The sequence below is a fragment of the Colossoma macropomum genome, unplaced genomic scaffold (assembly GCF_904425465.1).
Source record: "Colossoma macropomum unplaced genomic scaffold, Colossoma_macropomum, whole genome shotgun sequence".
Taxonomy (NCBI): domain Eukaryota; kingdom Metazoa; phylum Chordata; class Actinopteri; order Characiformes; family Serrasalmidae; genus Colossoma; species Colossoma macropomum.
In genome coordinates, this window is record NW_023494799.1 from 35,317,766 (window position 1) to 35,335,275 (window position 17,510).

General features: G+C 37.1%; 1 protein-coding gene across 2 annotated transcripts; it reads left to right on the forward strand.

The window, feature by feature from the left end:
* Positions 1–345: 345 nt before the first annotated feature.
* Positions 346–17,138, forward strand: LOC118819026 (adhesion G protein-coupled receptor G3-like). 2 transcript variants are annotated; one of them, XM_036586623.1, is made up of 12 exons: positions 346–456; positions 936–1,014; positions 2,650–2,743; positions 4,954–5,091; positions 6,251–6,364; positions 6,509–6,560; positions 6,718–6,809; positions 9,378–9,493; positions 11,602–11,867; positions 13,305–13,404; positions 13,504–13,811; positions 16,273–17,138. In XM_036586623.1, the coding sequence occupies exons 1-12, from the start codon at positions 399–401 to the stop codon at positions 16,371–16,373; spliced, it is 1,518 nt and encodes a 505-aa protein (XP_036442516.1). In that variant the 5' UTR covers positions 346–398; the 3' UTR covers positions 16,374–17,138. The 2 variants fall into 2 exon arrangements, with proteins under 2 accessions (XP_036442516.1, XP_036442517.1); XM_036586624.1 differs by having other exon boundaries at positions 6,509–6,551.
* The last annotated feature ends 372 nt before the right edge of the window (positions 17,139–17,510 follow it).

Here is a 17,510-nt window from a genome sequence, read left to right on the forward strand (position 1 = left end):
AGAAGTCAACTGTGCAATGATGCTTAATGATTGTTATGATGATATAATGCTGTATTCGAGTGAGTATTGTTTGATTCCTAAAGCAAACAGTCAAGAATACAGCTTTCTTTCCCCTCTCTGTTTCTTCCTGTCTGCCACCTTCAAATAATGTCTGTTTTATATCCACCCTATTTCCATCATGTACGTGACATGGTACATATCTCTGCTTGTGTTTAAGTTAGTAATATATCTTCACAGACAATGCGAATGCACACAGTTCAAGTGACGATATCGTGTGGTGACAGCTGACTTCCGATTTAACAGAAAACCACAGACGTGAAATGAGACAGAGTTCACACTGAGGAAACGAGAGGTAACAGTGGCAGCAGAAAAGCAGGGGGAGATTATATGCTTATGAAATGAGAGCCTCTTTACTTCCAATTTTCATATTTTTCTCTGTGGTGCTGGTTGGAGAAGGTAAGATATGGAACATTTCATATTCTATGATTTCAGCTTAATTTAAAGTACCATCTTAAGGCCATCAAGAGAAACCACACTCTAATCCATGAGCTAAAAGTTTAGATCATTAAACCTGAAGCTTTTAGGGCTGTGAATTATATATTCACTGTTCATTATACATTAAACACAGGCTTTGATTAGGCTCAGTTGATTAAAGGACCTAATTGTTCATGATTTTATACATTTTCCTTCTCGGACATAATAGATAGTTAATAGGTGAGGTTAAGGATTCTTCTGAGCTGTGATGAGTTTTCTGCTATTAACAGTGAATGAGTATTAGGCCAATTCTACATTTGTATAGGACAAAGAAGTCAGCATATTAAAACTATATACATAAAGAAATGGTATTCATCTCTACTGGTCTACATTCCTCTACTTATAATAAGAACACATCTGTGGAATTTGAGGAAAATACAGTAACTTTTTTTTATCTGCAGGTTCATTTGAAAATGTTTCCAGTCAATGTCATAAAGTTGTTGCTGACTGTATAGAAATGCATTCCGTCGCCATCCCTCGGTGAGTTACAACATTGAAAACTGCATCTTTAAAAAGAGTAGATATCAAACCTACATCTCAATTAATGGGCATTAAACTTATGTGTACATGAACTTTTAATGTTCTTTTTATTTCAGTTAATTTATGTTGTGTTCTGAACTAATAATAATAATAATAATAATAATAATACCAGTATTCATAGATAAATCATCAATGATTTAAAATCATGAGGTTCCTAGGGCAATATCTTAAATGCATCCAAATTTTTTTTTTTTTTATTTAAGCATTTTTTCTTCAGTAGCTCTGGTTAGCATACTTTGTTCTTTAATGGAAAACAATAATTACATAAAAAAAGGTACAGTACTACAGGCAGCTGGTACTACGGGCCACTCAGGAATGTGGCTAAACAATTAGCTTATTTGTTTTCCATGTTTTCCAACAAAGTGATCATAACTGATATTTTAAATGTACTATATTATAACTGCTTACTAGGGGTGGGAATCTCTAGGCACCTCACGATTCGATTCGATTACGATTCAGAGGGCTGCAATGCGATTATAAAATGATTATCGATGTATCTTTTTTTTCTGTACAGCATTTCTATTTACTCACTGTGAGCTCAAGTTTCAAGTTTATTTGTCATTTGCACAACATGTCAGGACATTTATGCATTGAAATGCTTGTGGTGAGGCTCAGCTAATCACTCTACAGAAAGTAAATAAGTAAAAATAAAAATACAAGAAAAACTAACTGAAATATATTAAATATACACAAAATATACACAGAATATAGAGACAATATACATTTTAAAGTGACTAAGTGACTCGGTGTTATTGTTATTTAAAGTGACTTGGTACTTTTAAACCAAAGTATTTGTAATGATCCATAATGAATTTACTTCCATTATCTCTTATTAATAAATCAAATGGAAGTGATGTGGCAAGTGAACTAGAAGGCTCTCATTGACTGCTCTTGTTTAGAGCACATGAGACGCTGCTGCCACTCATCTGCGATAAAATGTGCAGTTACGGTGAAATAAGATCCAGTGGTGATGGATGTCCACACAGCACATGTTACAGCTGTCCTACCCGTTTTCTTTAGTGATTTTCTAACTTGTAGTAGTAAATCTGCGCTCTCGTTTATAATATTTAGTCTATACTAGGATATTATCACATACTGACACATACTGGACATTAAATGCTGTGGCTCCAAAGCTGGTTTGATTTTTGTTGAAAGGACAAAACGGCCCTTCTTATCATTTGTGTTGTGACTCCTGATCTAACCTGGCTTTAATGCAGAGGGAGCCGGTTGGATTTCTCACTCATCCATGTGTGTTTTTGTTATGTGCCGCCACAGACTGTCCGGGCGCTGCACTTCCGCACTTCCAAGTTCCGACCTTTGCATTCCGTCAACATTACGTGATAAATTAAATATTTAGAAAATCGATTTTTGACCTTTGATAATCGATTCAGAATCGTTCACATCCGCATCGCGATGCATCTAAGAATCGATTTTTTCCCGCACCCCTACTGCTTACACACTGCTGTGTTCATTGTAATGCTGACCAAATGAGTAGAGTTTAGCTCATAGTGTAGATATTATACGCTTCTGGGAAAATGATATGCACATTTTACAGTCAATGCATGTGTTGATCAGGTGTGTTGAAACAAAGATGAGAAACTGCAGAAGACGTCGAACCAGAATAAACACCCCAGGCTTGTACTTGCAAACTGTGTCTCCCTCCAGTGAGGTAAGACCATACTAATTTCTTATATTCACAAGACAACTGGCATTTGCAGTGTCCACCCTAACATTCACTGTAAACTGTAAAGCTGTAATTTGCAGTAACACACGTCTAGGTGCATATCGCTGCTGTCGGAAGAAAACCTCGTATCTCCATTTTTGTCGTTTTTCAGTTTTTGAAATTGCTCTTTATATTGTGTGTAAATTTCATGATGAATGAACCAAAAGAAACGGCCCAAAACGACTTTCCAAAATGATTTCCTTCGCCTGTAATTTACCATTTTGGAGATACAAGGTTTTCTTCCGACAACAGCGACATACAGGGCATCAGTATATTTTATCTTATTGAAAGTATCGGAAATCCTATTTCAGCATGGATAGTTTGGCACACCTTTACTGCTATTGTGTAGCTTAAATCTGGTCTGAATACATTTTTGCAGTCAGTGTCTGATACACTGAAAGGCAGGATGTTACTTAGGATGCTTATTTTGGATGCACCCTAATTATATAATCTGATTTGTTCTAAAGATGCTCAGTTAAATTTGTCCTGCTTGATCAAATATCTTGACATTTTTATTCTCAAAACATCCATACATGTTTTGTAAAAAGAAGCACTTGTGTTGATACAAAGACCCGTACCACACAGCCGCCGCAGTATATGGTACACAGTGTTGTCCTCAAAATTTAGGCAAGAAGTGCCTTTATGCTTCCTAGCACTGTGTACAATGGGCCAAGTTCCACCTGAACCATACCATTACAGCACTATTTCCAAACATCACTGCTGAAGAAACACACTTATTCTCCACATCCGCATCAAAGCGTGTGTCTCATGACACCACTAAGTGTGCTCTACACGTTTTTCAAGAATGTAGTTTTTCTTTTGCTGCTCACCCATAAGATATTCATCTTGTTTCTTAAGGGTTTCTTAAGTATTTCAAAAGACCACTTTTCCCTTTTACGCCATTCGTCCTTTGAGTATCTTCACCAACGCAAGATTTTAGCACATCTGGTTTTACTTCAAGTTGCTCAATGACATTACAAAAAGGGAACTCAAAGACGAGACGTCAACCCATTTCTTCTTTTTTCTTTTCTGTTTCCAACTTCTGTATCTTCTAATGTAGATTTATGTAACAGCAATTTCATGGTACTTAACGTTTTTGAGCAATCAGTGTCGTGATTTGCAATGTGTTTAGAGCGCATGGCAGTAATTATCCACCTGAAGCATGTCTAACCCATTGCTTTCACAGGGCTGTCACCTGGGACAGGAAATGAAATGCAAATTTTATATATTAATATATTTGATTTTTAAAAACATTATTTTTATTATGTATTATTAAGCAGGAAAAATGAGCTCAGTGAAGCTGGCCCCCCATGTGGTCAGAAATGGAATAAAAATACTACTGTTTGTTTGTGCTGGTTTGTGCCGTAGGAATCATCGTTTGTGCTGGCAGCGTTTTCGAGAAATTAAGCATTATATTTTATTACCTGTGACAGCACTCAGCCCCCCATCAACGTCCAAATCGCACAGAAATGATCTCATTCGTTTGTGCTGGTTTGTTCTGTTAAAAGAAACGTTTGTGCTACTTTAATTCTCAAGTTATAAAGCCATAAAGTTTCAAAGAGTGACAAAAGTTTATTTTAGCAGCACAAATGCAGCACAAACAAATGAGCCCGTTTTGGTGCAATTTGGACGTTGATGGGGGGCTGAGTGACATCACTCATCAAAACTTTATGGCTTTATAACTCAAATTAAAATAACACAAACATTTATTTTAATGTTACAAACCAGCACAAGCGCAGCACAAATGAATGAGACCAATTCTGTGCTATTTGGATGTTGATGGGGGGCTGTGTGACATCACAGGTAATAAAATATAATCTTAATTTCTCAAAAACACTGTCTACACAAACGATGATTCCTACGGCACAAACCAACACAAACAAACAGTAGTATTCTTATTACATTTCTGACCACACGGGGGGGCGCAGCTTCACGGAGGTCGCTAGAGTTGCTAATGAGCTGTCAGATGTAAACAGAGCAAAAAAATATTCTGGGCAGAAGTCCCAGGCCCGAAAAGTTTCCCATGACGAAGAGACTCTTTTACCTGTGAGATTTAGCAGCTGAACTTTTTTATAATACTGCCTGCTAGCATTGCAAAATTCAGAAAGATGTGCATGAATACACAATGAATTGTGTATAACTCATTGCTTTTGCAGGCCAGAGTGGACACAGAGTATGGACATGTAATTTATATTCCATCAGAAGCTGTCCTGAAAAGCGGTGGGGAGCACCTGAAAACTAGTGGCCGTCGAGTGGACTTGACTGTATCCGTACTCAACACAAGCCTTTTTGAGGTTAGTGTCGGATTCTAGCTTTTTATTTATTTATTTATTTTTTAATCAAAGGTGTTGATCTCCAGTTCTGGTGGGCTGCAAAAGTGCACAGTTGATAACTTTAACTCCAGCTTCAATTCATGGGCTAAGTACCAAGGCTTTCATGAGTTTGTTCAACTCTCTTTGAGCTGGATTAGTAATCTGGAAAGTATTGTAAATTAAGTAATTGCTGATGAGATCTGTGGTCCAGTATGAACCGGCAATGTCGGTAGTAATCAGTAAGTCTGACAGTAATCTTTCAGAAGTGAGCTCTCTCAGTGATAGTAGCCCTATTCAAACCACTCTTACTGTAACAGAATAAAAGAAAAACCTGCTACGAGTCATATCCATAATCCTGACCTATACATTACCTTTCAGCAGTGGTGGGCGAAGTACACAAACCATGCACTTGCAAGGTAAAATATTACTCCAGTAAAAGTAGAAGTTCCTCCCTTTAGACCTCCACTTGAGTAAAAGTACAAAAGTATTTGACTTCAAGTGTACTTAAGTATCAAAAGTAAAAGTATTAAAGATTAATTCCTGCTCTAATGTCCTATTATCATTTTTGTAACAAGACTGTTGCTTTGTCAACTAATTTTAGATGAAAATACTCCAGTGTCACTCTTATAACACCAATCTTTTAATAGAATGTCATTAATTAGTGATGCTGATGTCTATTAAAATTATCATAAGCACAAAACACCGAAGGCAAACAGTTTCCATTAGGTAGAACTGAGTGGCTCTGAAATAACCTTTTACAAACAAGCGAAGTTTCGGTTTAATAAACATGTTCATAAACATAAACTAGCAAAAACAAATTTACTATAAGATGAAATAGTGTTTGTGTAAATTCAGAATAAAGAAACACGCCAGTCACAACTGCATGTGTACATATTTCTATATTGTGGTCTATTTACACAAAGTTAGGTTAGAGTCAGGAGTTTCTTTCATCATTTATGTTGAAATAGGAACTCCCAAAATTTTTCACTGGTCTACATGTTCTCAGGTAATGTTCAACTTTCTGTGATTACCATCAGTACATTCATAATGCTCTGAACTCGTGACTGCAAACAGCAATTCTCTCTACATCAACATGACCTCTACATAGCTTTAATGAGTCATACTGGTGTTCTCTGCACAGGCACCTTCAGATGAAGGATCTCCTCACGAGCAGATCTTAGGAGTGTGGCTTGGCATGAGAGATGTCCACAACCTTTCTAATCCTGTTAGGATTGTTTTTGTAAATGTCAGTCAGGTAAGCATTTTACCTACCATACAATACAAGCGAATTAATCTTAAAGACAGCAACTTTAAGTAAATGTGCGATTTTGGCAAGTGCAGAATTGAAATGATGTATTCTCCACTCATTTTCTTCCCAAAACATATGCCTATGTTTCAGAATGGGACTGGAAAATGTGTCTTCTGGAAGCTGTCAAACAATAGTGAGCAAGGTCCTGAGCCGAACCCTCAGCTTTTTAATCTAAATTTTAAAGGAATCTTCATTTTTTTATCTGGCAAGACTGTAAAAACTGAAGAAAGACTGTAGGTGAAGTGGTTTGTTTCCTGTTTCGTGTGTGTGTGTGTGTGTGTGTGTGTGTGTGTGTGTAGGTAACTGGAGCACAGATGGCTGTAAAACCACACAGAACAACTCAGACTTTATCTGCGAATGCAATCACCTCAGTTTCTTCGCAATGCTAATAGTAAGTGTTTACCACACACACTGTATGATCTGATTTTCTGATTACACAATATGAAAGCATGCTTTAAAGGGTCCATGACCTACATTTTTGTTTTTTTATGAATACCTTCAAGCTGCACGTATTCACTCATATCTGTTCAGAACATTTCTACCTTTAAAATCAGCAGCAAGAACAGCAATTTACCCAGCAATATATTTAACTGGTGATCATGATTATTTCATACAGAATCAGACATTTATTATTACTTTTTTTGACAGTTAAACAGCTAAACAGCCTCTCACAGTTAAAGACAAACACCAAGGCAGAGAGAGAGGGAGATATGGGGGTGGTGCAGGAAGGAAGAGAGAAAGACAGACAGAAGAGTTTTTAGGAGCCTATGAATTTTTTCCAGTTTTTTCCACAGTCAGACCGAACAATGATCTGAATATTACGGCTCAACACTGTTTAAAGTGTGTGAGTGAGGATGTTTTATCAGTGTATGCTGAGCTCCAATTGGTCTGTGTACAAAAGAACTTCATATCAGAGCCGGTGTATGAGGAGCCTGGCTACTTCCTATTTCCACCGTTATATCAAAAACAGGACTGCAAAACAGCAGAGGGCGCCCATGAGTGAGTTCTCAATGAATGGGAGTAAATGGAGCTCAACGGCTAAAAACAAAAAGTTAAAATAGTTTCTAATCACTCGCCCAGAACATTTCTTTAATTTTAGAAAGTAGGAGGACGTATTTCCCTAAAAAAGCCAAGAAAACTCACCTGTATGTTTCCTTTTTTCTACAACAAACGGGTTTTGGGCAGCAGAACGCCTGCATCACTGCTACTGAGTGCTGAATGGTTGGCAAGCGGAGCAGCTCACTGGCTGTTCATGCTCACAGACGTCATCGACGTATATGAGGCATCGTTTTAAACTCATATAACTCGAGTTTAAAAGCTCTTAAAAATATAACCGCAGTCTTAAAATGTTTTATGCCTTTCTTTGTTCAGGATATGAATATATTCTTCTACATTAAAAATGTGTAAGCATTTATAAACTATGATTTTGCTCAAATGCTCCATCTTAACACATTCATTTTGGACTAGTTTGGGAGCGCCCTCTAGTGTTTGAAAAACCTGGAAGATATTACAGAGAAATCATTCTCCTCTCTACAAGTTCTCTATTCAAACTCCACCTGCAGTCTGATCAGATCAGGGGCCGGATTCACGAAACTGTCTTAAGAAAGAAAATCCTCTTAAATGTGTGTTTTTTCTTGACTTCATTCTTGAGAAAAAAGTGATGAGAAATTGTTATTCTTCAAATAACTTCTTAAGAATGATCTTGTTCTCTTTTCTTAACTATTTTCTTAAAAATACTTTGAAGAACAAGCGCTATTCCTGAAAGTATTATGTTCTTAAATGCTTTCTCAACCTTACGACAGCCTCACACTTGTCTTAGGCCGTAAGAGTTGACAAGGTCACCGTCTAAATTTACCACAGATGCTGTCTCTGCTCTTCCTGTCCATTTTCTTCTTAAGAACCTCTTAAGAAAATACTTCAGATCAACATAAGAGAATACTTGAAAACTTCTTAAGCTTTTTTTGAGATTTGCATTTAAGAACATTCTTAAGAACCTTCACAAGAAAGCTTTCAGGAATCCCCAGATCACGCCAGTCAGCTTAAAAAACAACAGCATGACAGATTCCTTGTCCAGAGTTTATGAAGAGCCTGTATTACACTAGATTTCTTGTCTTAAAGCGGTTCAGGACCGTTTATCTCCAAAACCGCAAACAAACTAGGTTATGTTTTAAACAGGTAAACTGTAGACACCCTGTAGCTGACAGACATTTATAAATATACACAACAGATTTCAAGTTTAATAAAGAGAATCATTATAAAAGAAAGAGGAAAACTGTAAACACGGTACCTGTTCAGCTCGGATCAGCTATCTCGGCTATCGCTGCCTCAGGCTGGAGTCGAGTGGTGAGAGCGGATCTCAGCAGGTTTCGTGTTTGGCCGCTGATTTTAACGCTGTTTTCTTTAGTTCATGTGAAAATGAACACAGATGACTGTTTGGATGCGGCCTGTTCCTTGTGTGTGCTGGATCAGTGCTCCTCTGTCCTTCTTCACTAAACTGGACATCTATGTAGTGTTTTTCCTGCCAGAGTCGCTGTTTTTTGATTGGTGAATCTTTTGAATTTAACCGCGCTTCATTCGTATTGGTTTCTAAGCAGATACACTCTTAACTTATTTTTACTCTGTAACGTTATGAAAATTAAAGTAGCGTTAAATATAAAAGTATTCCGCTATAAATTAACTCAAGTAAGAGTAAAAGTTCTGTGATTTAATTCTACTCCATAAAGTACCATTACAGGGAAAACTGTACTCAAGTACAGTAACGAGAGTAAATTTAATTCGTTACTTACACCTCTTCAGTTAAGTCACTCAGAAAACTCCAATTAAGCATGTGGGTCTCGTGGGCAGAGAGCATAATACATGCACTAAAAAATAACATTACCGCTTGTAGTGTTTGGGAAAAACAGCTCCATCATTCCTGGATCTGAACCTGTCTTTTGTCCTCTATGTTGTTCTTTGACAGAGCCCTGATGTGCCAGACCCTGCTCACGTTCAGCGTCTTGTGTATATCTCATACATTGGGTCTTCTCTGTCTGTGGTATTCACAATCATCATCATCGTGCTGTTTTTATGCCACAGGTTAGACAACTCTCAAAATACATTCACACCACGGTCACAGTCTGCTGTGAAACTCACTGTTTATGAGAGGGTAGCAAGCCTCCATGAAGCTGGCCCCCCCATATAATCAGAAATGGATAAAAGTACTCTTATTCCTTGTGCTCCTTTGTGTTGTATGAATCAGTTTGTGCTGGCACTGTTTTAGAGAGATGAAACATTGTTTTATTACCTGTGACGTCACTCGGCTCCATCATCAAGGTATAAATCAGACAAATGGGCTCATTTGTTTGTGCTGCATTTGTGCTGTTAAAAGAAACGCTTGTGTTAATTTAATTCTCAATTTATAAAGCCATACGATTTTGATCAGTGACATCACTCAGCCCCCCCATAAACGTCTATTCATTTGAGCTACATTTGTGCTGCTTTGTGCTGCTAAAATAAACATTTGTAGAAGTAAAAACTGAAAGGTAATATGTTCTTCTTTTTCTTTTTAAGATTTTAGCTCAGTTCGGTCATTCAGTGGGGCTTTAAAATATCAAAACTAAAAAAATGAAGTGGAGTCCAGCTTTAAGATTTTGCATGGTTGTAAAATTTTAATTGAAATTATTTTATTTTATTATTATTATTTTTATTTTTGGAAATCCTTTCAGCCAGACAGAGCTTTTATTAGGATAAAGCCCATGAGAACTATTAAATTGTTCTGTGTTCTTGTTGGTTCCAATGAATTCTTCTTTGATATCTGATCATTTTAACAAGTCAGAGAATTAATTTAGCATGCATGATATGAATGACTGAAATTAACGTTTATGATTGTCAAACCATCTGCAATCTCCCAGTAATGCCCAGTAGAAACATGTTGACTGCTATTAAGTAAACTTTATGATTTTATACAACTGTTTAAAGCTGTTTGCTAGTCATGTAATAACTAGTGTCTTTGCATTATTCTCAAAATTACCTAACACTGTCAATACCAAAACATCTGGCACCATTTTAGTAGTGTTGTGATTGTTTTGATAGTGACAAAATGGAATGTGGAATCATTTATTTGCATAGAATTAACATAATTAAAGTACAGAGTCACTTAAAGCAAAAGGATTTTGGTAACACTTTCTATGAATGTCACCTTTGTAAGCATCTATAAACACATCCATAACATGTTATAATGCATTCATAAGACATTACAAACATAGCTATAAATATTTATAAATTTGCATTATATGTTATAGCCATGGTTATTATGCATTATGAATTGTTAACATAATAAATTATAAGTACTGATCATAACAAATTATAAGAGCTCATAAGTTGTATTTATCCGCTCTAAATAAAGAGAAGCGTAATCTACTAAACCCTCCTCCAGTGTTCAGAGTGAGGCTTCAAGTGAAGTATTTACTGAAGGATTTACTGAAACACTAAAACATACACAATAAAGCACATTACAGGCTTCAAATGTCAGAGTTTAAACTAGAGCTGCCATCAGTGTTTTGACCAATGAGGGAAAGGTAATGTACACCACCGTTAGCTTGGTATTAGTCTTTACTTCACGTTCTCCAAGCTGGGACTGACTTCTTTGGCACTGACATTATAACATGTTATTAACACTATTTATAATGCATTATATAAACAATTCATAATGTATAATAAACATGGCTGTAAAATGTTATTCAGTGTAATTCTTTTTTTATAAATATTTATAACCATGTTTATAATGCCTTATGAATACATTATAACATGTTATAAATGTGTTTATAGATGGTTACAAAGGTGACATTCATAGAAAGCGTTACTAGGATTTTTTATAGAAGATTTTTTATAAAAGTTTTATAAAAGTTTTATACCAGTTTGGTAGAATGATGCAAACAGGTGTCATCCAACTTTAAAAGAACAATGTCTTGGTTTTATATGTCAAAAGCCAGTTTAGAAACGATATCTTGTGCTGTCACCTATTTATCAGCCAAGATCTACTGGTAGAAACTGGTTTAAAACATAACACCAGCCCAGACAAATGTCCAGTGATGAACTGGTTGCAGGTCTAACAGGCAAAGAGGAAAGATGTGAAGTGAAATTTATAACTGAAAAGCAAAAGTAAAAGGAATAAATTAATTCATTTTTGACCTCTCTCTCCATAGGAAGTCGAAGGCAGAGCACTCTGTCATCATTCATGTACAGCTGACAGGCTCACTGCTGCTACTGCACCTCTTCTACCTGGCCAGTTCCATTTGGTCCGAACCAGAGTGGGCAGTTTGCCAGGCCCTGGGGCTCATGCTGCACTGGGCTTTGCTGGCCACTTTCACCTGGACAGCCATCGAAGGCTTCCATCTGTACCTGCTGCTGGTGCGGGTCTTCAACATCTACATCAGGAGATACCTGCTGAAACTTAGCCTGGTGGGCTGGGGTGAGTTGATGAAGATATGGTCCACCATCATCAAGTCCTTTAAACAGGCCAGGACTGGCAATAACTCCTGGTGGCCTGTTAGTTTTGGCATGTGCACTGGCCAGTGGTAGTTTGCAACACATGTTTGCCAGTTTATTAGGTACATCTTTACACTTCCTTTGGCCTTCAGAGCACCATGAATTTGCCTAGGGATAGATTGTACACAATAACTGCACTTTTGTTATAAACAGCACTTTCTATCTCATCCAAAAGATCCTTGATAGGGTTTAGGGTCACTAAACCATAATCATGTACATGACTTGTGACAAGGTGCACTATCATGCTAGCAGCGTCCACCAAGTGCGAGTAACCATGAAGGGATAAATTTGATCAGCAACAATGTTCAGATGATACACCTAATTACATGTTATGCAGTAGGTATCAGTAGTATCATGTGTATCAGAACTAAATTCCTGATGCTATCGCACTGCTACAACCAGCCTGTACCATTGACACAAACGGGACGGCTCAACGGACTCATTGCTTGCGCTGAATTCTGATCTGTCCATCAACATGATGCAAAAGGAAACCAAATCCGTCCAACCAGGCAACTTTTTTCCACTTCTCAACAGTAAAGATTTGATGCTTCTGTGCCCACTGAAGATGCATGTTCTTGTTTTTTGCTGGTTTGGCTGTCAAAGCTCATTGAAGACAAAGGGCAGACTTACTAAAAGCTACACTAATTACCAACAGTCTACTGGCACTTTGTGCTGGTGGGGGTGACCAATTTAGCATCTTACCAACTAAGAACTTCGTGTAATGCATCGGAGGCTGACATTTCTCCAACAGAAGCAACAGCGTGCACTGTTATAATAATAAGTTATAATGTATAATGTATAACTTTTTGTCTGTACAATCCTTGAATTAATGAAAGCTACTCTTTATTAATGCAAGGATTGCATGGACAAAAAGTTGACAGTGCTTTTAACAGGCAAAATTAATTACCAAAGGCTCGACTAAACAAGTACGTTTTTAGCCTAGACTTAAAGGCTGAGGCTGTGTCTGAGTCCCGAACACTGACTGGAGGATTATTCCAAAGCTGGGGGGCTTTGTATGAGAAGGCTCTCCCCCCTGACATAACTTTATTAATTCTAGGTACTAATAGTTACGTGTGATCTAGGTAGGCATGATGGTTCATAGTATGAGAGAACTTCAGTCAGGTACTGAGGGGCAAGTCCGTTTAGAGCTTTATAGGTCAGTAAAAGAATTTTGTAATCGATGTGAAATTTGACTGGCAACCAGTGTAGGTTTGATAAAAAATTGTTTTTCTGGGGTTTTTTTTTGTCATAGTGAAAACTAGACAGCTTAGCATATTATTTTAGACCACAATGACCCTTTTGTTTTATTCTTTATGACATAAAGAATAACTCTTTAACACTGGCTTCTTTTTTGCTGTAGGACTTCCTACAATTACAGTGATGATCTGCGGAGTGGTTGGTGCATATGGCAAACACACAGTCACAAAGAACACCAGCAGTGTCACAGTAGCCATGGACCTGTAAGACCTATTCAGCAGTTCCAAAACGTTTCTCAATCTCTAATCTCTTTACCCCTGTGCGCCTCATCTCCACCATTTGTGTTTCTTCCCAACGTGTAGCTGCTGGTTTAAGACAGAAAATGAAGACGGTATCCATAAAGCAATGAAGTTCGTAACAGTGACTGGCTATCTGGGGCTGGTGCTGCTCTTCAATGTCGTTATCCTGGCAGTGATGGTGGTGAAGACGCGGCAGCTGAGAGCACGGAGCATCCAGTCCAGAGGCAGGGTGAGGAGGATGTGGAAAGACTTGGCCACCATACTGGGACTCAGCTGTGTTTTGGGCCTCCCCTGGGGGCTGGCATTCACCATTTATGGACCCCTGAGTCTACCGGGAACTTACCTCTTCAACATACTCAATGCCTTTCAAGGTAAGGGTCATTCCATAAAGTGTATGACACAGTCTTGCTCTAAAAGGAATAATAAGGTAAACAATTATACAATTTTATGAGTACCCCAAATGTAGTTGATCAACCAAGACTTTTATCTACAAAAATGACAAAAGTACAGACAAAATTCAGGTTTTAAGATGGTTGTTGCTGCAGATCTGAGCTATGCTGTATTCATTTTTAATGACAGCATTAACAGAAACCACAGAAGTCTATTCAGGGTTTGCGACAAGAGTGTCATGATCTGGCATGTGGTCTGCGCAATGTTAAACTGTAGATTATAGTCTTACCTCATATGTTCATAGACATATGGCTGTCCTAATATGGTAATTGGTATACCGCAATACATAATATGCACAGTGATGATAACATGGAGCCTTTAAAATAGTATCACTGCATTTTAGTCAAACGAGGTGCAGTTTTACATGAGATTTATTAGAAGCGCGGGTCAGCTGTGCTTTCATACGCTCCCATAACACGGTCATGATCTCATGACATGTTCCCTCCTCTGAGTGTATGATTGGATCAGCTTTAGGTAAACTTTTACAACGCATCCATTCACAACTAAAGGAGGTGAGGTCCCATAACTTTTTCCTCCTTCAAACAAAGTAAAAACTCACGTCGCTCAAAAATGTGATGTTTTCTCAGAACATTGTTCCAAGTTTCTGAGCTCACAAATATACATAAGTTTGCAGTCGCAAATTCTGTGAATATGAAGTAAAAGGTCTAAAACCATAGTAAACATACCCTACATAAGAACCTGGTTTTAACAACCAGCTCGGCAGACTGTTAAACGGCTAATCATTAGTTAGACTCTGAAAGACTCTGAAATGACTAGACTGTAAAACTGGAACAAACAAAAATGGCATACACATTATATCTGTTACAAGCTTCAAGTGTCACTTTTGGCCAATGATTCTAAGAATCAAAATGTTTGTAAATGACTCTTTGACTCTTCGACGTGTTTTTCATCGTAATTGGCTTGAGGGACGTTTTGATGGAGGTGAGTATAATGAAGGAAAGAGTCTAAATAGGGCTGCAATAAACAGTTATTAGAAACGATACAAGGAACGAAACTAAAACCAAAAATGAAGATTTTTTTTCTTAGAATGTTGTGGAAAAGAGAATGAAGCTGAAGTTGGCTTCCTATTCGCCACCTTCTTATTTTCCGTTCCTCCTTAAATGGTGGTTGCATTCTGGCACCTGCACACCATTAAGACATCTGCATCATTTAAGGTGGAGCAGAAATGTCAAATAAGAATCTGGGGAATATGAAACCAACTTCAGCCTTGTGAAAAGAGGAACCAGATAACATCCAACTACTCCAGAATAAATAGTTATTTTCTAAAGAACTGAAAACGATTCTGAAAATGGTTTCTTTTCGGTGAAATCCCCTCGCCCCTCATTGTGTGACACAGGCTCATGGTAAGATGTGAATTCTGATCTGAGCTTTACTAATTTGTCAAGCTACCTCATATCACTTGGTATAATCTATGAATTTTTAATCTATCACTACAACCTGTAGCTACTCAAAAATGGTTAAATCCCTTTATTTAACTGCAGTTTCCCTTCGGGATCCATACAGTTCTATCTATCTATCTATCTATCTATCTATCTATCTATCTATCTATCTATCTGTCTATCTATCTATATATCTATCTATCTAATCATCTACATTTTACATTTACAGCATTTAGCAGATGCTCTTATCCAGAGCGAATTACAAAAAGTGCATTGTCTATCTAGAGAAAGTATCTTTGCTAGTTACAAATAGGTTATCTATCTATCTATCTATCTATATATCTATCTATCTATCTATCTATCCATCCATCCATCCATCCATACATCTTTATAATTAGATCTGATGCTGTCTTGGTTTAAATTAAGTGGAGTTGAGGACAAAGCCAAGAGTCATGCATTACTAGTCTATGTCAGGGGTTCTGTGCTCCAGTCCTAACTGCAGATAGGCCTTTATGATAAATATACACAGTTTAAGTATAGTATAGCCATAGTATATGGAGTTTTTGTATTTATTTTATTTTTAAAGATTACATATTGTACATGTATAACCACCTACATAGTGCTGCTAAAGCTCTTAATAAATTCATATATTTTTTTAATAACATGCTGATATCATAAACTTGCAAAAAAAGTTAGGTAATTATCATAATGTAAAATTTTACATTGGCACAAGTGTACTTGTTAAGTACATTAAGCTTCACAGCTCTAAAAACTAATTAAGCAAACTTCAGACACCAAACACCTCTTGGCTGATTGACGTGGAGAAATTTCATTTTTTGCTAAGCTCTTACTTTAATGTCGTCGATTTATTCCCCCACCTGCCGAAGTCTTCTAGACATAGTCTGTTACTTATACTGTACTTTTACATGTTGAAAGAAATAGGTGAAACATGATTTGACTCCCTGTGAAATTCACCTTCCAGGTGTTCTGATGTTCCTGTGGTTCCTATCCATCACTTGTAAATCCATTCATGAAGAGCAAAAATCAACAAAGGACTTCACACAGAGCCACCTCAGCTCATGATACTGGATCTGAACCACAATGCAAAATCTTCTGTACTGACATGTTGCATAATGGACAATTTGTTTATAGTCATAACAGTTACAATAAAGGGACAATGTATTATACATTCAGTCTATTTACTTTGTATTTGTCCATATAGAGTTTAACTATACATAAATATTTTATAATAACATTGTAGATTATCACAACAACTCAATGTATTTTAACATTCACACAGTTTTAGGTCACTGTGTTTACACATATGCAAATATTTTAGGCAGTCATGGAAATTGTTTAGGATTATTTATCTGTTAAACTCTTTATTATATTGGAAGAAAAACATATAAACATTTCACTAAAGTTTCAGTAAAGCTATTGAGCACACCTACTTTATTTAATGAAGGACTGATTAGTCAAACTAAGCTTTGCATGGTACCTGTAAATACTGGGCTTCTTCAAGGAGAGCTTTGGAAATGGTCAACTCTGAAATAATGTCATACAAACCCATTTATCTGGTCAGTGAGCATTGATTTATATAATCTGCACATTTTAATGCACAATTACTGTTACAGTATGTTAAACACAGCAAAGTGATAGAAATAGTGCACTATATTCACACACAACTAGGGTTGCCAGGTTTTAGCTGTGACAAAATTGGGACACGCCGGCAACATGGGTGGGGGTCGAGGCGGTGGTGTCTTTATCACATCCCCCATTTTGTCTTTTATGCTGTTTTTGTTAGTTTATGTGTGTTTTAAAACAGTTATATAACTGTATTTGCTTTATTTTGGGTGTATATAATGAATAGCCTGCTATTTATTCTGGCATAACACAAATAAAACCATGAAAAAAACAACCAACCATTTATGCAGCGTGTCTTCTTTGATCTAACCGATGTCCCATATGCATGCTGTATTAACATACTAAATAGCTTTTTCAAAACAGTAATGGCACCATTGGTGGTGCACCATTTTGCCATGCTATATGCGCAACAGAAAACCCTCACGTGGGTTGCCATGATCACCTACGTTTAGTGCAATAAACACCAGAAAGCCTAAATGTGTGTGTGTGTGAGAGAGAGAGAGAGAGAGAGAGAGAGAGAGAGAGAGAGAGAGAGAGAGAAAGAATGAACAATCATGAAAAGAGAGAGGAAGAAAC

Coding starts and splice junctions, on each gene's coding strand:
- LOC118819026 (XM_036586623.1), top strand. CDS start 399: ATGAGAGCCTCTTTACTTCCAATTTTCATATTTTTCTCTGTGGTGCTG. Junction 457..935: donor TGTGGTGCTGGTTGGAGAAG/GTAAGATATGGA, acceptor TTTTATCTGCAG/GTTCATTTGAAAATGTTTCC. Junction 6,365..6,508: donor TTTTTGTAAATGTCAGTCAG/GTAAGCATTTTA, acceptor CCTATGTTTCAG/AATGGGACTGGAAAATGTGT.